The sequence below is a fragment of the Aulonocara stuartgranti genome, assembly GCF_965226115.1.
Source record: "Aulonocara stuartgranti genome assembly, chromosome: 3".
In the NCBI taxonomy this organism is placed as follows: Eukaryota; Metazoa; Chordata; class Actinopteri; order Cichliformes; family Cichlidae; genus Aulonocara; species Aulonocara stuartgranti.
In genome coordinates, this window is record NC_138941.1 from 45,430,611 (window position 1) to 45,458,003 (window position 27,393).

Genomic DNA, 27,393 nt, shown 5'->3' on the forward strand with positions numbered 1-27,393 from the left:
CTACTACAAAACTCTGACGTTTGTGGGAATGCTTGGAGCAGACTAACCTGTGAGCTGGAGTGTTCTGAGACGTTATATTTGGTATATCCAGACCATCTGTCGGCTCTTACTTCGGAAACATGGCTTAAAAAATTTCTCTTCAACAACGTAATCCGATAAAAAAACAAAAAACGATCTCTTTACCCGTCGGCTTCCCGTGGCTGTCATGCGACCAGCTATTGCAGTTAATAATACAACAGCTTCTTGGCATTTTTTGGGTTTCTTTTTATCGCTAGTACCTCTTGCCACAAGTTCCCAGAATCCTTTGCGGTTTTACCCCTGAATGACGTCACATTTTCAATCTTTATCCTGGTGGGCCGGTCTCTAGTCAAAATGCCCGGGCCGATTTTTTGTCCCAGTCCAGCCCTGAATAACAGTAACACACTAAACTTAAGCTTAAGATTGCAAACTTGTAAAGTGCATGATTAAAGATATTCTTCTGTTTCTATACTCCTCCCCTACATATCAGATGGTGGGGGAGGTTATAGCTATAGTGTTTACTGCAGGCACATTCCATGTGAAGACTCTGGTTTCCTTATTTGATAAAGAATGTTTACTTCCAGCCATTTAGGGGCATGCCTATGCTTTTATACGGTGTACCATTAAAGTGAAGCCATATACGGGTGAGCTGTAGAGTTAAAGAAGGGGCATACCATAACAGCAGATTTATGATTAAGGCCACCTTCCTGTGAGGAGGATGTGAGGAAGTGTTATGTCTCTTAGCTTGTTAAGCTTGTAACCCTCCATGCCTTTTATGAACAAATATCATCATGACAAATATCAACACGTGTAGTAGCCACAGAAATCTCAGCTAAATACTAAGAGATAAGATAAGATAAGATAAAACTTTATTAATCCCTCGGGTGGGTTCCTCTGGGAAATTTGGTATAAATTCGGTGGTTGTAGATAAACCATATCTACAACCACCAAACACAACAAAAACAAGTGATGATTAAATGTGCAAAATTACAAAAATGCAGACTACACTCTTAAGTACTGTTACGTTCTAAGTCTAGGCAAGGATTGAACGAAACAAGAAAATGGCCCTCACTCATGCACCACCCAAGAAAGAGCAAAACAGGGGAGTTTTGACAGCAGGAGTAACTGAAACAAGCTGCCTGCTTGTTGACACATGCGCACAAGCAACTACCTCATGATAAGCAAAGGCTAGCTGCTTCCTATTTTTCTGTGTTATGCTTCACCCACAGTGACCCAGATAGCAAATTTCACACGTACACTACAAGATTGCACTTCTTCATATACACAAATAGCACTGATCATTTTCCGACACCCAATTTGTATCAGGAAATGGCCCCATGTTTCCCTGCACGCTAATTTACTGGTAATGAAAAATAAGAAAGATCTGAAATAATTAGTCTGGGGTTTTTTTTCTTTTGTTTTTTTGGTTTTCTTGTCACCTTATCGGGACTGTTGTGTCTGTTTGCTTTTCCAAGCCAGTGATATTACAGTTTACATCGAGTTGTAATATGTTGTTTGTCCAGAAACAACATATTACAAGAAAACTGTATCGGCATTATGGCTTTTTAGTCATTTGTATAAAATAAAGCTATAATAACTATATGTGTGGATAACATGCATGATAACAACTAATTTCACGCTTACAATGTGTTCTCACTAGACTGAACTCTTTTTTTTACACAAATAGCATTCCCGCTATTGGGTGCTGTCAGTTTTGGTCAAGACGTAGTCACGTGTTGGCCTACTTCACACTAATTTACTGATAATGATCATCACCACATGCTATATACTGAGTGGTAAGATTGCAGAACTGTGAGTGGCTGCTTGCTCTTGTGATGACTGGTTGTGTGCTAGCATAGATAAGACGAGAGCAGGTTTAAAAAGCAGAAGCATTTCTGAACTTTTGTCAGAAAGTAAAACTTCATATCTCCTCGTACTACAACAGTTACGCTGACAATAAATAGCATCTATCTGATTGAACAGGTAAGAAAACAATTTTAATTATTACGCAAATGTTTGCAATTTTACCAGTTTACGGCCTTTTGTCATCTTTCTGTTAGTTTATTTATAAAGCAGAAGTGTTTCATATAAAATACATGAAAAACACAAATGCAAAAGCTGATAGGTGGATCTGCATAAATGGTTTGCTAGGTTTACTATTAAGAAACACAATGCCAGCATAAAGAATAAGACTGGAGATGAGGCCTGGATAAGTGAGAGAAAATGGATTGATGGATGGATAAACTTGCAAAATCATGTAGCTTACTAAATCGGCCTCGGCAGACAGTATGGGTGAAGTTAGCATAGACAGTGGTTCTAAACATAAGCCTCCAGCATACAGTAAACCCACATCTAATTGTTTTTTCTCCATTATTGGCTTCTCCTCAATGGCTCCCTGTTAAATCCAGGATCAAATTTAAAATCCTTTTTTAGGTTGCTTGAAGACGTTTCACCTCTCATCTGAGAAGCTTCTTCAGTTATACAGCCACTGGTGGAGAGTCCCAGACTTTAAGCCCTATGGGAGTGTTCCCAAGAGGGACATGGGCCCCCTATTGATCTCCTACCAAATCACCGGCGCCAAGGTGTGAAAATAGGTGTAGAACACAATCAGCCAAGGTTTTGGGTGAACCCACTGTGAAACCTAGTTCTACCCTATCATGCAATTTACTGAGGTCAAATCGCGCAGGATGGCAGTTGGCATCAAGGCGTCTGGGAAGGGACCTTCAAACTGGATCGTAGATGGCAGACATTTGGTGTATTAAGCCACCGCCTCTGTTCAAAGTTGGTTGTTCAGAGTGGACATAGATGGCTTCTTCCACTCCTCTTTCAAACCATCTGTTTTTTTTAGCAAATGAAAGCTTATGTTTGACAATGACTTATATTATCCTTATAATCAACAAAATGAAATAAAAGACTTTTATCCATCCTCTTCCACTTATCCTTGTCATTTTCACGAGTGGGGGGGGGGGGGGGGGTAACGTGTCTAGCTTTTAAAGGCTAACTTCTCGTCTGTAACACAAGACAGCAAACATTTTGATACTGAATGGCTGTCGGTTAAAATGTTTACTGAACGTCTATTCATGTTTGAAAAACTGTTCCAAAGTGAAAGTGAAAATCTGGGTCAGATAAACCAAGTTTAGTTTATTTTCGTTGTGCTGACTTTTTACAGTTAGTCACAATAACTCATACTGTGTACTAGCTAGCATGACGGAGTTTCTATACAGCTGGGTGGGTGCTATGATGTTACTGATAGTGAAATTTATTAATAAGGTTAGTTAGTAGAGTTGCCAACCGTCCCGTAAAAAACAGAATCGTCCGGCATTCAGAGAAAATATTACGCGTTTTGTATTGAGCTGAAATGGAACAGTTTGTCGCGGACCTCAGCTAGGATGAAAAAGACACAAAGCTGCGGTTATTCTGTTTCTTTACGCTGTCAACTGCCTTTTATTCTCTCATTCTCTCCCCTCTCTCTCCTGTTGCTACTTCAATCATGAAACTGATCAGTGATCAGCTGATCGGCTTTTCTCTCTTGTTTATTTATCGCCCACTTTGCGCCAGATAGAGGAAACCAGCGGATGTCGCGCTAAACAACAGCAGAGCATTTAAGTTTGATCAGCTGTTGTTAGAATTTATTTAATATTAATTTCTAGTATCAGCTGATGTTTGCTGGAGCCACAGCTGTAAACCTGCTGGTCATGATGTCGGTTTGTATATGTGGTGAGAGGGAAAAAATGAAGATGAAACCAGGAGATGTCCTTAATGAATCATCAGAGCTGTGATGGAGAAACAGGTTTACCTTTTAGGTGACATGAATGAGTTGAAGGGAAGTTATGAACTGTTTCTGAGAGACAAATAACACCAGGATCCTTTTTTATGTAGCTGACAGCTGGTAACTGTGCAGGGGCGGGTCTAGCAAAGTTTTGCCAGGGGCCAGGTAGGGCATTAACAGGGAAAGGGGGGCACAAAGAAATACTTTTCTTTCTTATTAAAATGTCTAGCTTTTATTAAATAATTATCTGAATCTTACAACCAAAGTTTTTTATCTGATGTAAAATGTATAGAAATCATACATACATCACACAATGAAAACAAATGCTGTCACAACAGCGTTTGTTTTCATTCAAAGGCTTTATGGCTTTTCCTATAGTACCTGGTGGGCCGGTCTCTAGGCAAAATGCCCGGGCCGATATTTTGTCCCAGTCCAGCCCTGCCAACTACACATCCAAGTCCTTGCCTCACAGTATTGATAATGCTGTGCTCTGTGACTAGGTCTCCATATGCATTGGTTCAGCAGTGTGCATTGTGATAACATGATCATTGTTGACCCTGGAAATTTTGCTTTGACTTAATGTGGCACATTACAATGCTAATATTACAATGTGATCTTAAAATGCTACAAAGATTTTTAAAAATACCACTCTTATGTAACTATCTGTGTTTTGGGTGCTTTCTTTCTTTCAGTACAAGTAAAATGAGCATAAACATTTTGACTGCCATCATCTTCACTGCATCCTTTTTCCCCTGGGCCATCAACATGACTGAATATCCAACATTCCCCTGTTACAACAAAAGCTCAGAATACAAATACAACAAATTTGTCAAAAATCACATCCTCCATGACAGCTTTGACAGAAATTCTCTAGATGCTTGGAAAAGGTAAGTTAAACACAAAAAAGCCTGAAACTGTGTGAAGTTCATTTGATTCTTCTATTTCTCTACACTTTGTTTGCTTACTCTGACTTACTCTCTACTATGTAATAATAATAATAATAATAACTATAATAGTAATGATGATGATGATGATGATTATTATTATAATTATTATTATTATTGTGCAATGGAATCTTGATTTATTCCACAGGTATTTGAAAAAGGAAGGCCTCTGGTGCCGAACTCCAGTGCAGTCCTTCATCAGTGACAGTGAGTGGAATGTCGACAGGATCTGCAGCAGTGATGGTCGTCGCTTGGCTGACTCAGTTACCTACGCAGGCAACTTGTGTATCAGCAACTCAGAAATGCTGATTTATGAGGTCACAATTAAGAAAACCAACAAGGGTCGTAAAATTAATGTTACTCGAGCCCAGAGGCCTGTTATTGTTGCGTGCGATAAGGTTGGAAACAAGTGCCTCCCAGTTCATTTTCAGAAATATGAGCACCAAACCCCAAGCAATATACCCTGCAATCCTGCAAGAATTGTCAGTATTGCAGTAGAATAGGTTTTCATTATCAAACGAATTAATCTGTTGCAAAAGTTTCAACTCATCATCTTTGAAGGGTGTTATGCTATAATCACTATGTCCCTTGTTTGTTACATTCTAAAAATAACCCACGATAGGTGAAATCTGTGAAGTAGTCACCTTTATTTTATTTTTACAAATATTATAGATGTTTTAAGGCTGTAAAACCCCTCACTATACTTTATACACTTTTCTCAGACAGGCATGAACATTTCTCTCCTTTTTAAACCTACATGTATAGTGAGTTCATTAGAACAAATTGAAGACTCTCTAGCACAATTCATAATTTATTCAAAGTCAAAAGTCAAAGTCAAAGTCATTCATTGCTGAAATAAAGATTAACACATCTTCCACGTTACCTTCAGAGTAAAAAAATGCATTGCTTAAATATCTTATGTCTTGCCTTCTATCAGTGTCTGTAAAATAAATATTTTATTATTTATTAAGAATGATTATTCATTAATAGCTCTCGACATTGAGGATACTTCAATTTATAGTTGTGAGTAAAGGAACCAGTCTTAATTTTTGCCTGCGATTGAGTTCTTATTCTATTAATTTTTCATTGTTTTCACACTCATTCACACATGTTCCAATTAAGAATGAACTATGAAAATGTTTCTGTGCTCAGCAAGCAGCTTCACACTGTATTTATTATGTTAAACAGATTTATCATTTCGGTAGTACTTTATATTATAGCTCGATGATAAAGTGTTAATCAAAGATTAACAAGGCAGAAGAACGTTTTGTATTATATTGTAAGCTTGTAATGTATTACCACTCAATTACCAAAGTAATAGCCAGGGGGCGTTATACTGCAGTTTTTTGTTTGCTCTCAATTTTGACACGCCCTATTAAAGACTAATGTCAGTTTGTACATGCTTTTTTCAAATTCTTCAACCCTTTAAGACCTACCATAGAACCAAGTCCGCCAGAGCTTATCTTTATATTTTTACATGCTGTAGTGCCATTTTTGGGAGCATTTCAAGTTGCTATACATCAATACAACCATTATAGCCCAAACTTTAATTATATGTATGCATTAAGTGTATAATAAATTGCAAAAATAAATAAATAAATAAACAACAAAAAAATTGAAAATCGTTTTTGGTTTTTTACATATATTTCTGGTTTAATTTAATTTCAGAGGTTTATTCCTCAAAACTGTAAATAGAAAAAAGTTGCACAAAATAGTTTCCAACGACAGGAAATTTATTTTGAGTGTTTTCATAGCTTTATTTTTGAGATACACCAATTTTTATATATTGCAGGAAAAACGAAGAAAAAAGTATTATAATGCAAATTTGCAAAGAAACAGCATGTGCATCAAAATAAACAATTTCCAGCAGTGCAATTTGAGTTCTAAGCATCCCAGAAACTATAAATAAAAGCATAAAATCAAACATGACTTTTAAAAACACCACAGATTTCTGCAAAAATGGCGACACTTCCGGTTTCGGGCAGGTAATGGCGGACATGCGATTCGCGCTGACGTCTGTTTCAGCTGTGCTGGCGTTTTTGCACTGATCATCACCTGCATTCATGTATATATCAATCTGCTTTTTAAATTTTATGTTTAGTTTTTTTTTAAGTGTTTGTCTTAAAGTGTGTTTTACAGTTTAAAGTTTAAGTACAGCAGCGATTTCCTAATATTGTAAATCTGCTCAACCTTTAAAAATAGAAACTTTTCTGATTCTGATTCTGATAAGACATTAGTAAGGGTTTTCTCTTAGGCAGCAGTCCTCCTTCTCTCCTGGATCACCATCATTCTTTGGGTGCCTTGCAGTTTTGAAAATATCCAGCTGGAATAATCACACTTACTCAGGGCCGTATTGATGTGATGTTCTTCTGCTTCTCTGGCTGGGTCTGTGGGGATGGTGTTCGCTCTGTGTTGTAGCATCCTGATGATATCTCGTTTGTAGCATGGTTATTTTGTTGGCTTCAATCTAGTGGAAAATTTTCCAACTGGACATTTTCCAACTTGAAAATGTTCTACACAGTGTTGAGAATGTGTTTATAAAATACCAGTTAGGGAAAAACATGATAATAGCGGGAGTTTAAGACAAGCAAGGGAAGAACACTACTGTCAATAGGATTTCACAAGGAGGAGGTTGAACAAAATGTGCTCATTTGCAAAACATGCCGTAAAATTGTTGCCCCCAAACTATTGACGCAAAAGGTAGCATTACAACAATTTTTTTCCACTGCAAAATGAGGCTGTTTTTAAACTCCACATGCGAACATCTTCCCACACACACCAAATTAAACATTAAATAAACCAGCTGTGATTCCTGTGAATGTTCTTTGTCAGTCGTTTTTATAGTCACTATCTAGAATTTTGTTTTCATTTTTTTGTAATTTAAGGTCATCAAATTTTTATTTTACTATTTTTATATGTTATATGCACAAAAGAGCACAGTTTTAATGTCAGGTTGTTATTTTGTCTTACTAATTATTGCTTGATGTTCTTTGTTATTACAGTGATCTTTTGTTTGTTTAAGGTCTGGATCTAGTTCTAGAATTTCAATTCAGTTTGATTTTTTGTATTCTGGGCTCAAATTGAGAGGGAAGGATTCATGGCAGCTAACTAAAACTATTTGTTTATTTGCAATCTCTTGTTGAAGACCATGAAAATAATATATTACTTTTAGTCAATTTGTTTTTTTTTCTGTAATTGTACTTATATTTAATATTGTGGCATACTGGTTCTCATGGGTTGACAGAGCTGGTTCATTGCTATTTAATTTGATACATTTTGATATTTTTTTATAAAACAATTTCCTTCAAAAAACTGACAGTAGGGTGAAAACACAATAAAGTGTCTTTGTTCAGCAGGTCAATCAGTTAAATATAAACTGATATTTGGGGGCACTTAATTAAACGGAGTTATGACTTTCATTCAACCTTTATTACATTTGATATTTTTAGAATGTTTTTTACAGTTTTTTGTCACATTTACCATGAAGAAAAATTTGTCATTGAAGATGTTTGCCACATTTAATCAGATTTGACTGATTAATTGACAAATCAACAACATTAATATCCACTTCATGCATTCACCTGAAACGAAGCTCCATCAGTGTTTAGCCCATCTTCTCAGTTCAAAAAGCTAAAAAATGCAAAAAGGTCTGATAAGTTACCTCAGTGCAGGGCTCTAGCCTAACTTTTTGCCACAGTTGCACTGGTGCGCCTAACTTTTTTTCTTAGCTGCACCAGCACAAAAGTTAGCTGCACCCAAATTTTTCAACCCCATCGCTTAACACCGCAGCTGTACATGTTTACTTTAAAAAATGCTGTCCATACAGACAATATTGATTTATAAATGATTAACTAACAATCTTGTCAACACAAAGTTCTTTATTTGGAGCACATTTATACAAGAAAGATACCTTACCATATTATTTGGACCATAAGGAGCACGCGATTATAAGGCGAATTAAGCAAAACCAAACAGTTGGGTTAAAATCAGGTGTTAGCCATTCAAGAACATTCCACTTCTTTGCTTTAATAATGTCCTTGGTTGCTTTGGTTGTATGTTTTGGGTCATTGTCAAGAAAGTGTTAAGAGAAAATGAGCAGTGTAATTAAATCTTTAAAGACGATGAAGAAAAGGATCATTCATAACACAGCCAGCCTTTTTTCATCCTGCCTTATGAGCAGCGTCACAAGTTGAACAAGTCTGTAAGTCATTTCTAGTAATCAAAACAACGTGTGGGTTTATTTATATAGGAGTGTTTCCGGAAACCTTCTGTACAGCATAAACTTAGGCATTATAATTCTTAAAACATCCTCATTCAGTTCACAGGAAAAGAAAAACACTTTGTAAAAGCTCTGTGACTTTGAGTGGATCTGGATGAAAATTTCTACTGCAAGACACCAACAAAAGAAAAACTAAACAAAAAGAAAGAAATACTTTATCTTAAAATGGTCACCTGCAATGGATACTGGAAGAATTTATTTAAAACACACACATTGAAAAATCCTTTCCTATTCCTCTGATCTTCAGCTGGACCCTATCATCTGAGCAAACTTAAGCACATTGTATTCCAATCATTGTTTTCTTGTACTCACACGTACCATTGATTCAAATCCACGCTCATGTGTCCAGATTGATTTCTGTACTAGAAATGGATAAGTGACATTTTCATTGGGAAACTACCAGGCTTTGTGATCTTCACTTCACCGGGCACTGACAGCGATTCAAACATCACCTGCAGAGGTGAAAATTTCACTCATTTTACCGTGTGTTTTTGGAAATTGAGTAATGTAAGTGCTGACAAAAATAGCACACACACACAGAGATCTTTGTAGTTGAATATATTTATTTGTATTTAAACATTGTTCTTTTTTATGCATGAAACAGCATTTCAGACATCATAACAAATTTCAAACACTGACACAGGAGAAATATTTTGTAAAATACAATTTATACATCCAGGAGACTATAGACTATATTGAAACGATGAAAACAGCTCTAAAAATCATCCATTCAATTTTAATTTTGGTGTCATTATTTTTTAATTATTTAATTGGATCAAAAGTAAAACCTGCCTAAGTTGACTATTGTGGAGCGACGGGACTTCTGGTAATTGTTTTTGGACGGATCCAAAATGGAAAACTGCTGTTAGAACCCCCTTTGTTAGATTAGATCAGAATTTAGACTGTTTTCTCATACAAAGATTTGTTGTTTCATAACTCAACTCTCCCTCTCTCTGTGAGAAAGGTGCCCAAACATGTGTGTTTTAATTGATTGATTCTGGCTGGGTTGCAGAGGATCAAATACTTATTTTACTCAATTAAATGCAAACTGATTTGTAACTTTTGCATAATGAGTCTTTTTTTTCTTTATCTATTAAAATGAAACCGCCATACTTATTAAATACAGTTCATTTCTTTGTAAGTAGAAACACACACACCCTTGTAAATTAGTATGCGGTGCTGTGAAGAACTGTTTTCTGTCTTCCTGGTTTCTTTTTTTATTCTTTTTTATTCTTTTTTTTTGCATATCTGTCACACTTACATGTTCCAGATCATCAAATAAATTACAATACTAAACAAATAATATTAATCTGACTGAAAACAAATTGGATTTTTCTAGCAATTATATGTCATGAACTAACCTCCAGATTTTTCTCTTGGTCTTCAGTTGCTGATGCAACAATACCCCTGAAGATGGACACACATTTTTACATGTAGTTCCATAAATGCTGAGACAGAGAGAACTTATTTTCAAATTTTGGCTTTGTAAACAGTTATTTTTTAAATGAAACGATTCAGATTCAGTTGAAGGACAGATTCTCAGCTTTGATTCAGTGGATTTAAAATCAAGAATAAAAATGTGAGGAACTAAAGCACTTTTTAACACGATTCATTCACTCCAGGGGTTCAAAAGTAATTTGACAAATTCAATAATTTAAAATAAAATGTTCATTTTCAATGAAAGCCTGAAGCCTTAAAATCATGGACATCACCAGAGGCTGGGTTTCCTTCTTTGTAATACTCTGCCACGTCTTTACAGCAATGGCTTTCAGTTGCTGTTTGTTTTCTTTTCTTTTCTATGTTCATCGTGAAGGAAATGTCAAGAGAAAATGAGTCATGTCATGTCATCTTTAACAATGAGGAAATGATCATTCATAACTCGACAGACTTTTTTCTTCCTGCCTTATGAGCAGTGTCACAGGTTGAACAAGCCTAGTAATTCATTTCTAGTAATCGAAACAATGTGTGGGTTTATTTTTATGGGAGTATTTCCAGAAACCTTGTGTACAGTATAAACTTAGGCATTATAATTCTTAAAACATCCTCATTCAGTTCACAGAAAAAGAAAAACACTTTGTTAAAGTTCTGAGACTTGTAGATGAAAATTTCTGCTGCAAGACAACAACAAAAGAAAAACTAAACTAAACAAAAAGAAAGAAATACTTGATCTAATAAATAATATGTTTTTAATTTATTAAATTAAGAGCTTAAAAGATTAATCAGTGTAATTAAAACCTTACACTGATCAAATATGCATGCCAAATATCCTTGAGCAAGAGCATGTGATGGAAGCAGTTACATAGAAAATGTATAGCATGCTGGTAGGGTAACTATGGCATAGTGGCAAGTTGCTTTGAGTGCTATGAGGAGAAAAGTGCCATATAAAAACAAACCCATTTACCCATCACTGTAATTTGAGAAACTCGAAACGGCAAAATATTTTCCATTTACAAATTTAGATCATTTAGTTTCAAAATGTTGAATCATTGTCTCATAAATATATTGGAGAGAAAGATGCAATTCCCCTCAAATATAAAAAATGACGTAAAAGGAAAGTACTAAATTACTATTGAAGTAAAAGTATTTAAAGTGTGTATTCAGGTACAAGACTTAAGTAAATGTGTTTAGTTATATTCAACCAGTCCAACGAATACATGGAGCAACACAAGAAGAACACAGAGAGAGGTGAAGTGAGTGAAGTGGACCAGGTTTTCACCACTATCAATTTTACTGTTACCTGTGGTGGAGGTAGTGGTGGGCACAGTCGGATGGACAGTGGTGGGGAAAGCAGTAGAAGAAGCAGCAGTGGGTACAGCGGTGGGGACAGTAGGAATAGCAGTGGTGGGGTTACTAGAAGGGACAGTGGTAGGGACAATTGTTGAAACCGTGGAAGGGACAATGGGGGAAACAGCAGTAAGGGCAGTAGTGGGAACAGTAGGAAGTGCAGTGGTGGAAACAGTGGTGGGGACAGTTGAAGGGACAATAGGGGAAACAGCAGTAGGGTCAGTCCTGGGTAGAGAAGTAGAAGAAGCAGCAGGAATAGTAGAAGGGACATTGGTGGGGACAGTGATTGGGATAGGACTAGGGGAGGTGGTGTGGCTAGGAGTAGTAACAGTGGTGTGGACAGTGGTTGGGATAGGAGTAGTGGAGGTGGTGTGGCTAGGAGTAGTAACAGTGGTGGGGACAGTGATTGGGATAGGACTAGGGGAGGTGGTGTGGCTAGGAGTAGTAACAGTGGTGTGGACAGTGGTTGGGATAGGAGTAGTGGAGGTGGTGTGGCTAGGAGTAGTAACAGTGGTGGGGACAGTGGTTGGGATAGGAGTAGTGGAGGTGGTGTGGCTAGGAGTAGTGACAGTGGTGGGGACAGTGGTTGGGATAGGAGTAGGGGAGGTGGTGTGGCTAGGAGTAGTGACAGTGGTGGGGACAGTGGTTGGGATAGGAGTAGGGGAGGTGGTGTGGCTAGGAGTAGTAACAGTGGTGGGGACAGTGGTTGGGATAGGAGTAGTGGAGGTGGTGTGGCTAGGAGTAGTGACAGTGGTGGGGACAGTGGTTGGGATAGGAGTAGGGGAGGTGGTGTGGCTAGGAGTAGTAACAGTGGTGGGGACAGTGGTTGGGATAGGAGTAGGGGAGGTGGTGTGGCTAGGAGTAGTAACAGTGGTGGGGACAGTGGTTGGGATAGGAGTAGTGGAGGTGGTGTGGCTAGGAGTAGTAACAGTGGTGGGGACAGTGGTTGGGATAGGAGTAGTGGAGGTGGTGTGGCTAGGAGTAGTGACAGTAGGTAGGGCAGTGGTGGACACAGTCGGATGGACAGTGGCGGGGAAAGCAGTAGGGAGAATGGTGGGAACAGTAGTGGGGAAAGTGGAGGAGAGAATGGGGGGGAAAGCAGTAGGGACAGTGGTGGGCACAGCAGTGTGGACAGCAGTGGGGGCAGTAGTTGGGACAGTGGTGGGCACAGTAGAAGGGGAAGTTGTAAGGACAGCAGTAGGAACAACTGTGGGAACTGTGGTGGAGACAGTGGAAAGGACAATTGTGGAAACAGCAGTAGGGAATGTCGTGGGGCCCGTAGAAGGGACTGTGCTGGGGGCTGGAGTAGGGAGAATGGTGGGAACAGTGGTGGGGACAGTAGAGGAGACAATAGGGGAAACAGCAGTAGGGTCGGTCGTGGGGACAGAAATAGAAGAAGCACTGGGGATAGTAGAAGGGACAGTAGGAGGGACAGTGCTGATGGCAGGAGTAGGGACAGTTGTGGGGACAGTAGCAGGGACAGTGGTGGGGAAAGCAGTAGGGAGAATGGTCGGAATAGTAGGAAGGGCAGTGGTGGGGACTGTGGTGGACACAGTCAGATCGACAGTGGCGGGGAAAGCAGTAGGGAGAATGGTGAGAACAGTGGTGTGATCAGTGGAGGAGACAATAGGGGAAACAGCAGTAGGGTTGGTCATGGGGACAGAAGTAGAAGAAACAGTGGGGATAGTAGAAGGGACAGTAGAAGGGACAGCAGGAGGGACAGTGGTGGGGAAAGTGGTTGGGATAGGACTAGGGGAGATGGTGGGGTCAGTGCTGGGGGCTGGAGTAGGGACAGTGGTGGGGACAGCAGTAGGGACAGTAGGAAAATCAGTGGTGGGGTTACTAGAAGGGACAGCGGTGGGGACAGTACAAGGTGCAGTTGTAAGGACAGCTGTAGGGACAATTGTGGGAATTGTGGTGGAGACAGTGGAAGGGACACTGGGGGAAATGGCAGTAGGGACAGTGCTGGGGGCAGGAGTAGGGATAGTGGTGGGGAAGGTGGAAGGGACAGTGTTGGGGACAGCAGTAGAATAAGCAGCAGTAGGGTCAGTTGTGGGGATACTAGAAGGGACAGCAGTGGGGACACTAGAATGGACAGTAGTGTGGGCAGTAGTTGGGACAGTGGTGGGGACAGGAGTAGAGACAGCGGTGGGGACAGCAGTAGAGACAGTGGTGGGGACAGGAAGAGTTGATGATGTTGGACAGGTGAAATAAAAGTCACTGTCAGGGCCCAACGAGGTGAAGGTAACAAAGTTTGGTTGAGTGCCAGTGACGGTGTCCTTGATCCAATTTTGGTACTCTGACACACGAGTGAAGACTGCAGGTCTTGCACAGTCATCATTAAAAGTCACAACTCCACTCTGGAGCCATTCAAAGCCTCTCTTTGTCATTAGTTGTCCCCCTAAGTTACCCTGTGAGAAAAGAAAGATCAAAGTTCTGAAGGTAGAGAAATACCTTTTAGTTACACCTGTTTCTGTGTTGATCCTGCTAAAGCATGAATATTATGAACACTAACCTAAAATGCAGTTTGCTTACCTCAATCTAAGCTATTATTTTATTTATGAGTCTGTAATTAACTTTAACAGTCACAAAGACAGTAACAAAATGAAACAGTCAGCCCATCTAAAAATGAAAGGAGAGTCTCTAAGTAAGTGTGAACGATTTCTACAAGCTGCAACTGGATAGCTATCAAACAATCACAAATATATTTTTGATTCGCTTATATGTTAAGAGGAGGCTTCTTCAAGGACAGAAAAAGCTAAACAGACACTGAAGCGCCTTACTAGTCCCCACTGAGAATTAATTTTAAAGCTTGTTTTTGTGGGGGGGTTTGTGGGTTTTTTTTGTGTTTTTGTGGTTGACCTGTTGCACTTAGGCACTCAAGTGCATTTACGACTATGATGTCACTGATAAAAAATTTCCCAGAAGTTTCGATAAGATATTTTTTGCATATCCAACTGTGCTGAAACTCGATTGAGTAATAAATCATCTTGGTTGAGTCGTGAAAGCTAACAGTCTATAATATCAGTAAGGTCGATACAATAACAGAAAAAACAATCCAATATGAAAGTAACACATAATTCTCACAGCACTAATCAAGGAGTGACATTATACATGAATCTTTGGGATCACCTGACATGAATCCTTCTCTCCAGCGCTGAGCCCAGCACAGATCATGTTCTCCATGATCACTTTGTCACCTTCATAGTAGCACTGACACTCATTGTTTCCCACTACTGGTACATTTACTTCACGCAGGATGTTCAGGAAGGAATCGTTACCGAATTGTAAAAAGAAATAGAAGAGCTTTAAAAAAAAACCTGTACATTCCTAGAAAATTAAAAAATATTTTATATACTTACCATTTTCACATATATCAGTAATCCAGCTGCTTGTCCCACTGTGGAAAGTGCTTTTTGATGAGGCTAAGCAGACTGGCTGAATGTAGTCTGTGAAAGTCACAGGAACTGACAGCTTCAGAAGACAAATGTCGTTCTCATGTGTGTTGTTGTTGAATTCAGGATGGCAGATGATGTCTTCTAATGTTCGAGACATTTTGCTGGAGCTTAAATCTGACTGGTTGTGGCAGCCGAGATGGACCTCTGTCAGGTTACTAAATTTAAAAATTGTGAAAAAGAATGGTTTGTTGTTTTTTTTTCTTTTCTATTAGCTTGATTTGGTCAAGATCACATTTCAAACCAGGTACTGTTCATGTGATCTTGAAAATGGACACATCAGTGATTTATTGTGCAAAAATGGAATCATTACTTTCAAAGCTCTTTTTTCTCCTTGTGTGTGTGTTTCTGTGTTTGGGGTTAATTATTGGCAGGGATAATGATTTAAAGATATCTGTGAAATTATTATTATTATTATTATTATTATTATTATTATTATTATTATTATTATTATTAACAAACAGCTAGGCTAGCCTTTCCCCATTGTATGTCTTTATGCTAAACATTTTGGACAGCAGTTACATCTCAGATTTGGACAACCTCCAGAAGCGATCTGCTTGATCCCATCACAATAGTGAACTCACGTGGTCTGCCACGTCACACTGAGGGTCCAACGATTCTTGTTGCCCTAAAAAATTGTTTCTGGAAATGTATTTCTGTAGAATAATTTTTTTAAGATATTAAAAACTCCTGACCTTCAGAAAATAAGTAGAATGATAACCTGTAAATCTTAACCTCTTAAGCCCCAAGCCTACCTGATCTCCTGCCTTTTGCCCCAGTATCAGGGGGCGTTGGAGCTTAAGAGGTTAAGCTAGTTGTAAACTGAGGAGTAATGGTCATTTGCAACATCATCACACAGAAATTTAAATTGGCAACAGTGACTTACTGTGATATGCAGGAAGCAGCTGTCAGCACCCACTGGTTGGTGATTAAGGACCCCCCACACCGAAACTCTCCATTGTGGCTTATAGTGACCTGCCAGGGCCAACTTTCTGTGCTTTCCACAGCCCTGCCGCATGCTGGCAAAACAAAAGATCACAGCTAACTGTAAAAACTACTTTTCCATGTCACAAGGAGTCGCCACAGTGGGTAGCTCGTCATGTTTTGTTTAGCTGAGTTTTATGCTGAATGTCCCTCCTGATGAAAACCCAAAGGGGATAAACCATAGATAACTGTAATAGGCCCATTTCACTCTAGTCATTGGTCATATTGTACACAAATACTGACATCACCACCAGTGTTGGGGAGTAACGGAATACATGTACCGCCCTTACGTATTTAAAATACAAAATATGAGTAACTGTATTCCGTTACAGTTACCGTTTAAAAAGGTGGTATTCAGAATACAGTTACTTTGTTGAAATAAATGGATTACACTGCGGTACTTTCCTGTTTCATTTTGTCGCGGGTCAGGACTGTTTGGGTTTTGTTTGACAGCTACGTTCTGTTGTTCCAGGCGGCAGCGTTACGGTTGCCGTGGTTACAGGGCGACGCTCTCTCTCTCTCTCTGTGACTGTGTGTTTCCTGGGTGAGAGAGCGCCTTTTCGTTGTTGTTGTTGTTGTGCTAAGCTAACAGGCAGAATGCTACAAGCATAGCTCTAAAGAATGTAGCATCATGGGCAGTGTAGTCCGTGTCGCGGACCTTCAGTAATAGTAATAAATCACACAGCAATAGTACATTCACGTTGTTGTAAAAAGCATGATAATATATTAAGTAATCCAAAGTATTCAGAATACGTTACTGTCATTGAGTAACGTAACGGAATATGTTACAGAATACATTTTGGAGCATGTATTCTGTATTCTGTAATGGAATACATTTTAAAAGTAACCTTCCCAACACTGATCACCACAGCTCCCTTCTAATGATAGAAGCAATGAGGGTGTGTTCCTGCAGCAACGTGGGCTGAATGAGGAGCCTCTAGCGCTGTCCCACAGTTTAAATATCTGCATCATTTAAGTTCCAGCTGTCATCAAAGACTGTTCCCCAGATGTTATTGTGATAAATTTCTACTCTGCATCAAGTTAATCCAGCTAATCTGATTGGACCTTTTAAGCATAAGTCACAAGACAAACTACTTTTTTAATATATGTAACTTATATTAAATATACACATACATATAACTTCAAGCACTAGGTGCAGTGACTCCCAAGCTTTGCAAGTGGCTCCAGCTGATCCCAGAAACAACATCGGAGATCTATGTGGCTCTATGTGAAGGATAGACCTTCCACATATATGTATTACACTAAAGACACCATGAGGAAATTGTTCTCTATCTATAAGTTGTCTCACCTGAACAAATGACACTAACATCGTAGTGATGTTCACTGTAGTAGTTTCCCCATCCAGAGTGTTGACATTCAGTTAGAGAACTTTCATTTCCTGAACAGGTCACATCACCAAGCCAAATCGGTCCCAATCCTTCACCAAAATAAGCAAGTCGTGGAACCTCTAGTGCTGACCCACAGTTTATCTGTCTGCAAACCACATCAGCATCGTTTAGGTCCCAGTTAAAATCAGAGACTCTTCCCCAGATGTTATTGTGATAAACTTCTACTCTGCCAGAGCATCGAGTTGATCCAAAGCCAGCTAATCTGATCAGATCTATCAGACAAAGGACATAACAAAATTTTGATATGTTAATTTTATTATATATAAAAGATTTCTCATATGACACACAAGAATAGGCTGATCTATAATGTCTTGAATATTTAACAGTTTTCTCACCTGAACAGATCACACCAGCATCCTGACCATATCCACAGCTGTGTGATCCAAATCCACTGTGTCGACACTTAGTGAGAGAGGTTTCAGTACCTGAACAGCCCACATTATCAAGCCAAATCTGTCCAGTTCCTGCACCAAAGTGAGCTGAATGAGGAGCTTCCAGTGCCGTCCCACAGTTTAACTGTCTGCAAACCACCTCTGCATCATTTAAGTCCCAGCCATTATCACAAACCGTTCCCCGTATGTTATTGTGATAAATTTCTACTCTCCCAGAGCATCGACTCGATCCAGATCCAGTTAAGATCATTGGTACAGCTGAAAACAAAACACAAAGATAAGGTTGGGATAGTTCATGCAATACTTTTAATGTCCAAGCACAGTGTAAAGTCTAATTGTTGAATGTTGTCATTGTGCTTCTTAAATTTTTAAGGTCTGAGTTCAATCTATAGGATCAAGACATTCCTTTGTCTCGGACCACTGGCTGGAGAGGCTTTTATTGCAGATATGTTCTCTGGATCTGGAAGATCTGTTTCTTGTGATGTTGCTTCCTGCTTTTATGATTATTTTGGTGAGCAGGAAGTCATGCATACAGAGACACACACATTCTCACACACTCACTCAAACACACACGCACACATTCTCACACACGCACACACACACACACACACACACTCTCACATGCATACAGATGTTTACACATACACACACATAGTGCCTTGTCTTAGAACCATGTGGGAGGTGCTTTGCTGTGATGTGTATTGTGTGAACTGTTTTCCCAACAAAAGGCAGCAAGCGGAGGCCGTCGTTGGGAAAACAGGATTCAGAGTGCTTTCTGAGACACCGGCTGGGGCCTCCCTTGTTAGCAAGTAAAAGATGTTCATCTTGTTTTTGTCGTTAACGAGAATAAGTCTCTAGACTAGTGGGGCTTGTGGAAACACAGACCCAACATACAGTTACCCCAGTTTACAATATTATTTCGAATGAGATAACACTGACGGTTAAAACAGGTGGATTAACGAGCTCCATGTATTTGCTGGGCTCAGTGTCTTTCCTCTGGGTTAGACCACATGTTAGCTCTCTGCCAGGCTGCTCTCTGCTCTGTTCCGGATCTTCAGGGTATATTGGGCACTTCAGACCATTAGGAAGACAGATTAGCTGGTGTCTACTTCCCTGAGGTGTTGGGCAGAGCCTTGTCTCTAGTATCATCCCATTTCTTCCATGTCACTTTACTCAGATTTGTCTGAATTTTCTTGTTTGTTTGTTTGTTTGTTTTTCAACTCCAGCGCACCTCTTGTGTGGCAGCCTGTTACAGAAGCTCTATTCATTTCTGTGTCCTTCCTAAAACTTCCCCTTCTCAATTGCAAGCAGAGAGTGTTTGTTAGCGCCATCTGTAGAAAACACAGTTTTTACCGTTCTTCCCGCTGTAAACACCACTGTTTTGTTCAGAAAAAAAACAATGCGTGTATTTTTTATCATAACTCTGGTTTTATGTCGCCCATCGACACAATTCAAAAACTGGTATATAGTTTGAAGTCCGCACATTCGACCCAAGTTGAAATGGAGACTCAGAGTCGCTACATCTTGTAGCTGTGTTGTCTGAAATTGGTCATGTGATTTTTAGGCGCCGGTGCGTCCCTCGACCCCAGAGGGTTAAGAACTGTTTTGAGTCCACTGTTTGGGAGATGCTCTGTGACGACCACTGGGAGGACATTGACAGCCTTGCGACCTGCATTATGGATTACATTAACTTATGCATGGATAACACCGTACCCACCGTGCAGTGTTTTTCCAAACACAAACCTTTGATCACCCGAGAAATAAAAGCCGTTCTGAAGCAGAAGAGGAGAGCCTTCACTTCTGAAGACAAGGAGCAACGGAAAAAGGAATAGAGAGAGCTAAAAGGACTGATCAGGAATGGGAAGGACAGCTACAGGCAGAAGATGGAGAACCAGATTCAGTAGAACGATGTTAGCAAATTCTGGAGAGGCCTTAGAACCATCTTGCGCCACAAAGAATAGAACTCTGCCTGGGGGGGCGCTGCCACAGTAGCCAATACACATCCAGCACACGGCTCCAGCTTGTCTCTCTCAACCATCCAGGTTACGAGAGAACTGAGCAGGATTAAAGCCAATACCCTAATGAGCTCATCACTGGACCCACTTCAGTTTGCCTATCAGCTTGGAATTGGAGTAGATGATGCCATCATTCACCTCCTACATCATTCCCTTTCTCACCTGGAGACCGCTGGGACCACTGTGAGAATCCTGTTCTCCAATTTCTCCAGTGCCTTCAACACCATTCTTCCCACAGTCATGAAGGAGAATCTGGAGAACACAGGAGTGGACCATCACCTCGCATACTAGACTACCTCACTGACCGACCACAGTATGTGAGAACTCAGGACTGGGTCATCAGCAGTACGGGGGGCCCCACGGGAAATGGTTCTGGCTCTGTTCCTCTTTACCATCTACACTGTAGACTTCTCTCACAACTTCACCCAGTGCTTCCTGCAGAAGTTCTCTGATGACTTTGCAATAGTCGGCCTCATCACTGATGGGCAAGACAAGGATTACAGAGAACTGACCCAAGGCTTTGTGGACTGGTGCCAGCAGAACAACCTCCAGATCAACACTGAAAAAAACCAAGGAGCTGGTGGTAGACTTCTGCAGGCACAAACATCCTCCACTATACTAAACACAAAAGGTATGGACATTGAGGCTCTGGACAGCTACAGGTACCTTGGGTTCATCTGAACAATGAACTGGACTGGACTCATGATTCAGATGCTCTCTACAGGAAAGGGCAGAGCAGGCTGTACCTGCTGCAGAGACTCAGGTCTTTAGGAGTGAAGGACCCGCTGCTGAAGACCTTCTATGACTCTGTGTTGGCCTTGGCCATGTTTTAACATGTGGTCTGCTGGGACGGCACCATCTCAGCTGGAGACAGGAAGAGACTGAACAGGCTGATCTGGAGGGCCAGCTCTGTTCTAGGATGCCCTCTGGACCAAGTGGAGGTGGTGAGTGAGAGGAGAATGGTGGCTAAGCTGTCATCCCTGTTGGACAACATCTCCCACCCCATGCAGGAGACTCTGACAGCACTGAGCAGCTCCTTCAGGGTCAGGCTGCGGCACCCACGGTGTGGGACAGAGAGACTCCGCAGGTCTTTCCTTCCTACTGCTGTCGGACTCCATAACAAGAGACTTTACAGATTACCACATATGCACAGACAGACATACACGTGCAATACCACTGAGTGCAATTTTTCTGACAACATAGTATTCTGTTGTATATAGTATTTTATTCTATTGTATTGTCAAGGTGAGTAACAGGCAGGAGGTGTAGGACTCAGACCCAAATGTAGGACTCAGAAATTGAGTGATTAACTAAAGGAGGCAGCTTTATTGCTGGAGAACATACAAACACGAAATACCCGGGAACTAAACTAAAAACATGAATATCCAACTTAAAAACTGAGAAACTAGAAAAGAAACCAAGAGACAGAAAGCTAGAACATTACTAGAAACACGGAGGCAAAACACAGCACGGTGAGGGAATGACATGACACAGTGCAAGGAAAACACAGGGCTTAAATAAACACTAGTAATCAGGGAATGGGAGACAGGAGGGAAACACAGCTGGGAGAAATCAGACTTAATGAGACAAGGGAAGTAAAACCAGAAACACTGACATAAGACACAGACTTCCAAAGTAAAACAGGAAACACACAACAGGCACAGAGGCATGAACTTGACACTGAGCAAAGGGAACACGGAAACAAAACCTGGGAACAAAGAACAAAGGACTAGAGCTAGAAATACAAAACAGAAAGCAAAACACTTTTAGTCAAAACATGAGGAAATAAAAGTACAATACTCAAAAAAATGGGTCACCAACCTAGGACCATGAGATTTATATAGTAAGTTATTATTTTTATCTTATTATAGTATATGGTTTTTCCTCATTTTTACTGCTGCAACTTTGCACTGTCCATTTTCTGGTGTAACACAACAAATTTCCCATGTGTGGGACTAATAAAAGTGTATCTCTTATCTATCTTTTCCATCTCCTTCTCAGGCTTGGCCTTCACATTGGGCAGAACCCTGATCTGTTGCCTAGGGTATAGTGCCATCGACTCTAGGGGTGTCTAAAAGTGTTATACTGTACATAACTGAGTGAAGAGAGAGCCTCGATGTGAAAGCAAATGTATGGTTTCTTTAATTTTTTTAAGCCCCTAAATTAATCTATGTCTCTCTGAATCGCAACTGCATTTACAGAGAATGATGGAACACTTCATTACCGAAATCCTACAGAGTATGGTTACTGTACAGCTCAATTTGACTCCTCACAATGAACGTAATCTAAAACACACCAATGAATGGATGAAAAAGCTCTAAAACAGAAAAGTTACATTTACATGGCATTACTAGACATTGAGAAGATCCAAATATATCTCACCTGAACAGATCACACCAGCATCTTCACCGTGTTTACAGGTATTTACTCCAAATCCACCGTGTTGACACTCAGTTAAAGAACCTTCTTTTCCTGAACAGGCCACATCATCAAGCCAAATCTGTCCAGTTCCTGCACCAAAGTGAGCTGATCGAGGAGCCTCTAGTGCCATCCCACAGTTTAACTCTCTGCAGACAACTTCAGCATCATTTAGGTCCCAGCCATTATCACAGACTGTTCCCCAGATTTTATTGTGAAAAATTTCTACTCTGCCAGAACATCGAGTCGATCCAGCTAATCTGATTGGACCTTTTGAGCATAAGTCACAAAAGAAACCATCATTTTGATATATGTGCCTTACATGTGCCTTGTTTTTTTGTTTTTTTAATGTATGACACTGAACAGACTATGAAGCAAATTGTTACATATCTAAAAGTGTTCTCATTTTGTCACCTGAACAGATTACACCAACATCGTAGTAATGTCCAGAGTAGTAGTTTCCCCATCCAGAGTGTTCACATTCAGTTAAAGAACTTTCATTTCCCGAACAGGTCACATCACTGAGCCAAATCTGTCCAGTTCCTTCACCAAAGTATGCAAGTTGAAGAGCATCTACTGCCGATCCACAGTTTATCTGTCTGCAAACCACATCAGCATCATTTAGGTCCCAGTTATAATCAGAGACTGTTCCCCAGATATATTTATGATAAATTTCTACTCTGCCAGAGCATCGAGTCGATCCAGAGCCAGCCAATCTGATCAGATCTATTAAACATAGGGCATAAAAATGTTTTGATATGTTCTTTACATTATATAGGAATGATTTTATATATGACACACAAGAACAGAATGACTTATGATGTTATCAATATCTAACAGTTTTATTACCTGAACAGATGACACCAGCATCCTGACCTTGTCCACAGCTGTGTGATCCAAATCCACTGTGTTTACATTCAGTTAGAGAACTTTCAGTACCTGAACAGCCCACATTATCAAGCCAAATCCGTCCAGTTCCTGCACCAAAGTGAGCTGAATGAGGAACTTCCAGTGCCGTCCCACAGTTTAATTGTCCGCAAACCACCTCTGCATCATTTAAGTCCCAGCCACCATCAGAGACTCTTCCCCAGATGTTATTGTGATAAATTTCTACTCTGCCAGAGCATCGAGTTGATCCAGACCCAGCTAACCTGATAAGATCTATCAGACAAAGGGCATAACCATTATTTTATATGTTAATTACATTTTATAGGAGAGATTTCATTTGTGGCACACAAGAACAGAATGACTTATAATGTCTTCATTATCTAAATGTTTTCTCGCCTGAACAAATCACACCAGCACTCCGATCATATCCACATTTGTGTCTTCCAAATTCACTGTGTTGACACTCATTTAGAGAACTTTCGTTTCCTGAACAGTTGACATTATCAAGCCAAATCTTTTCAGTTTCTGCACGAAAGTGAGCTGATCGAGGAGCTTCTAGTGCCGTCCCACAGTTTAATTGTCTGCAAACCACCTCTGCATCATTTAAGTCCCAGTTATAATCAGAAACTGACACCCAGTTATTATTGTGATAAATTTCTACTCTTCCAGAGCATCGAGTCGATCCAGATCCAGTTAAAATGATTTTGGCTCCATCTAAAAAAACAAGAACAAAGAACATAAAAGAAATGTGGTGGATACAACATACCATGCTTTTCATACTGAAGCATAGTTGCCCACACAGAAGTAAGAACCATAAGACACAAAACATAAAAAGAACAAAGAAAGCTTTCTCAAAGAAATGTTATTACACATTATTGATAAGCGTATACATTGTTGCATTATTTTTATGAAAAATATTGTACTGCTGATGGGAGAGCTGGATTAGAGAAGAAAAAAAAGTAAAAAATAATGCTTGAAAATTACTCACAACTTAAAATTATTTACAGTAGGCTATAACACTACTAAAAATTTCTGCTCAAAAACTTATACTTTTTTTTTTGTTAAAACTCATTGCCTCTTAGTGCTTAGTGTTAAAATTGCACGCTAATCTCAGGAAAATTACATAACACATGCATTGTAAATATAGGAGTTATTGCATACTAAGTCACTGGCTCTATTATAGAATGCAACCGATTATGGTATTTAGTATTTTTCTCTTGTTGCTGTAGAGCTGACATCTGGAAACGTGTTCCAAAAAAACCATGAAAGTTAACAAAGACAGAGCTTTTGTTTGCTCACCGGGCAGCTTTGAAGCACAACCTGAAAAGCAGAAATGAAAGACAAAAAAAAGTTTAGTTCAGATAAAGACATATCTTCATATCACACATGGTTATTTGGGCAGGACCTCTTAAAGTTGTATTGTTATGCATTGTGTACCCCAAGCATCTATTTAAAAGGGGTTAATACATTAACATACACACCCCACTTTTCAGTTATTTATTTGTAGAAAAAATGTTTGGAATCATGTATGATTTTCGTTCCACTTCTCCCGTGTACACCACTTTGTGTTGGTCTTTCACTTGGGATTCCAATAAAATTGATTCATGTTTGTGGCTGTAATGTGACAAAATGTGGAAAATTTCAAGGGGGGCGAATACTTTTGCAAGCCACTGTAATAACTTTTGATGTTACAAAGCAGTATTTATAAAGAGAAAAAGCTCTCTTTATTTTAAAAAGGTAATTTCAAAAGAACTTGCATCACCACCTCCAGGTTCACTGTTCTAACACATATGCCACAACTATCACATCCTTGTTTTCGCTTCAGCCACTGCCCCAGTTGTGTTCTGCATGGCCTGTCGGTACCTATCAATTGCTTCTGTAGTCCCACAAGCTAATCAAGCCCCATAGGACTCCTTCTTCAGTCTAGTTACTCCCTTCACCTCTGGTGTTCACCATTTGGTTCGGGTATAACCACCACAACAGGCACCAACCACCTTGTGGTTGCAGCTCAGTGCTGCAACTTCGACAATGGAGGTGCTAAACATTGAGTCCATTCTCATTTTTTTTTCTCATCACCTTGAGGCTGAGTGTACCACACCCTCTACTTTGAGGCAATTGCAAAATGATCACTGCATTATTTGACATCTTGATTCACCACAGTAATTTTGAAGGTGTCAACTGATCTCAGGTGGTCACAAGCTTGGTCTGAGTCATTGAAACAGATATATAGATGACAAACAATTTGCAAGCTCATTGGACATGGTCATGGTAATTTTGGTTGTTCTGTGATGTTTTCCCTAGCACAAGTTATTGCAGTGTATTAGGGCAGCATTAATGCTGATTAATAATGCTGACAGCCCTAATACACTACATAAAGAGCATCAGTCTATTTTTCTTGGTGACACATAGTTTGGGTTTTTTTCTGGTCAGGTTACCAAGAGGCCATTTTCAATTGCAGGGTGCACTTCTACAAACAGATTGCATAGTCTAGTATGAGTTATTATGATGTTTTAGCGATAGATGCAAGCCAATACTAACCAGTTTAGGTCACTTGGTTTTGAGCTTGTGGTTTAAAATGTTATTTTAAGGCTCTTCCTTGTTACATTTAAATAAATATGTTCCTGTTGCTATAGTTCCTTATGACTCTTACATTTAAAAACATATTTGTTTTTTACATAGCTGTGACGTCGTAAGATTCTTTCTGATTAACATTATGGAATGTTTTTCAAGAGACACACTTTAAACAGATGACTCATAAACTACAATATTAGTTTTAAAAATACAGTTCATTGTTCATTGTTAGTTTTGAATAAAGCTATTATTTTAGCTTATTGCTCGGATTGAAAAGAAAATGTATAGTACATACAGTGAGATCAACCTTAACTTAGTTTTATTTATTGAACACTAAATTGTTTGTGTGTATGTGTTTATATATGTATATACAGTAATTAGTTAGAAATTAAAATATACTTAGCATAAAATAATCTTGTCAATCTAACAAATGGTAGTCAAATACAATTAGCATTAAAAAAACCTTTACATTTTACATAACCATTTAATTTCCAATAAACAGATGGTTTCTATAGATATTTGACAGGAGTAAAAGGCATAAGAACAACATAAAAAATCATGTTCATGTTACGAAAAAATTGTGAGCAGTAATAACATAAGACACTAAGGTTGACGATATACAAATTAATTGCATGTAACTGATATACATGTCTTTGCAATGTTCATCTAGCAGGTTTTTTTTTCAGTGTATTTGCTCAAGTAGTACTGAGAGTGATCATTGTCAACATGAACACTGCAAAAAATAACCTACACAGCTAGTCCGTTTTAAACTGAAATTTTAACCTTGTATATAAAACCTTTAAGGAAAGAAAGACTGGCTGAACAGAGTCAAACACAATGATACTTACAGAAGTCTCTAGGCTTGTGAAATGCAGATTTTAATCAGTGATTGAGTTTAATTAATTTGGTTTGTTAATATTATAACATTGGATACTTATGAGAATAATACAGTATCGGAATAAATATTATACTATATAATATACTTTACTATACAGTGTAGTTTACATTTGTGCCTCTAATTATTCTTTTACATCTGCTCCAGAAACAAACTATGTAATGAGAAAAACCAATCTTTTTTTCTCACCTTTGAAAAAGAGTACGATCATCACACTGAACCAGCACACAAGCTGTTGGAGCTCCATTGCTAACAACTACAGTCATTGTCTTAGACTTTAAAAGACAAAAGAATATGCTCAGCTTCTGTGATCACGTTTTACCGTAATCAACGCCTACACTTTGTGTAGTTGATGAGGTATTTAATAAAAGATAAAACCAGAAGAACCAGATGTCATACTTTGTCTAAATGCAGTGAAGGAATGCATTTACATGTCTAGACAACTGAGACACAGTTGGAAGGTAACCTGGTAAACTATGATTGAGATTAAGAAGTCTTAAGAATAAGATTTAATTAACTTTTTATTACTATCTTTGTTCTGGTTGGCTATGGTAGTGGTTTTTGTTGTTATC

General features: G+C 39.2%; 1 protein-coding gene and 1 long non-coding RNA gene across 3 annotated transcripts; one reads left to right on the forward strand and one right to left on the reverse strand.

The window, feature by feature from the left end:
- The first annotated feature begins 1,732 nt into the window (after positions 1-1,732).
- Positions 1,733-6,542, forward strand: LOC309692356. The gene is made up of 3 exons (XR_014272286.1): positions 1,733-2,001; positions 4,480-4,674; positions 4,880-6,542. It is a non-coding gene; the product is annotated as an uncharacterized lncRNA (long non-coding RNA).
- Positions 6,543-11,057: 4,515 nt separating this feature from the next.
- On the reverse strand, positions 11,058-27,137 carry LOC309702148 (uncharacterized protein). 2 transcript variants are annotated; one of them, XM_082526589.1, is made up of 12 exons: positions 27,011-27,137; positions 24,655-24,675; positions 23,767-24,069; positions 23,317-23,628; positions 22,882-23,193; positions 22,432-22,737; positions 17,978-18,292; positions 17,543-17,854; positions 16,136-16,268; positions 15,157-15,407; positions 14,927-15,042; positions 11,058-14,205 (listed from the first exon to the last, which is right to left on the reverse strand). In XM_082526589.1, the coding sequence occupies exons 1-12, from the start codon at positions 27,066-27,068 to the stop codon at positions 11,635-11,637; spliced, it is 5,010 nt and encodes a 1,669-aa protein (XP_082382715.1). In that variant the 5' UTR covers positions 27,069-27,137; the 3' UTR covers positions 11,058-11,634. The 2 variants fall into 2 exon arrangements, with proteins under 2 accessions (XP_082382715.1, XP_082382714.1); XM_082526588.1 differs by having other exon boundaries at positions 23,752-24,069.
- Between the last annotated feature and the right edge of the window lie 256 nt (positions 27,138-27,393).

Coding starts and splice junctions, on each gene's coding strand:
- LOC309702148 (XM_082526588.1), bottom strand. CDS start 27,068: ATGGAGCTCCAACAGCTTGTGTGCTGGTTCAGTGTGATGATCGTACTC. Junction 24,676..27,010: donor GATCGTACTCTTTTTCAAAG/GTGAGAAAAAAA, acceptor TCTGCTTTTCAG/GTTGTGCTTCAAAGCTGCCC. Junction 15,043..15,156: donor TACTGATATATGTGAAAATG/GTAAGTATATAA, acceptor TCCTGCGTGAAG/TAAATGTACCAGTAGTGGGA.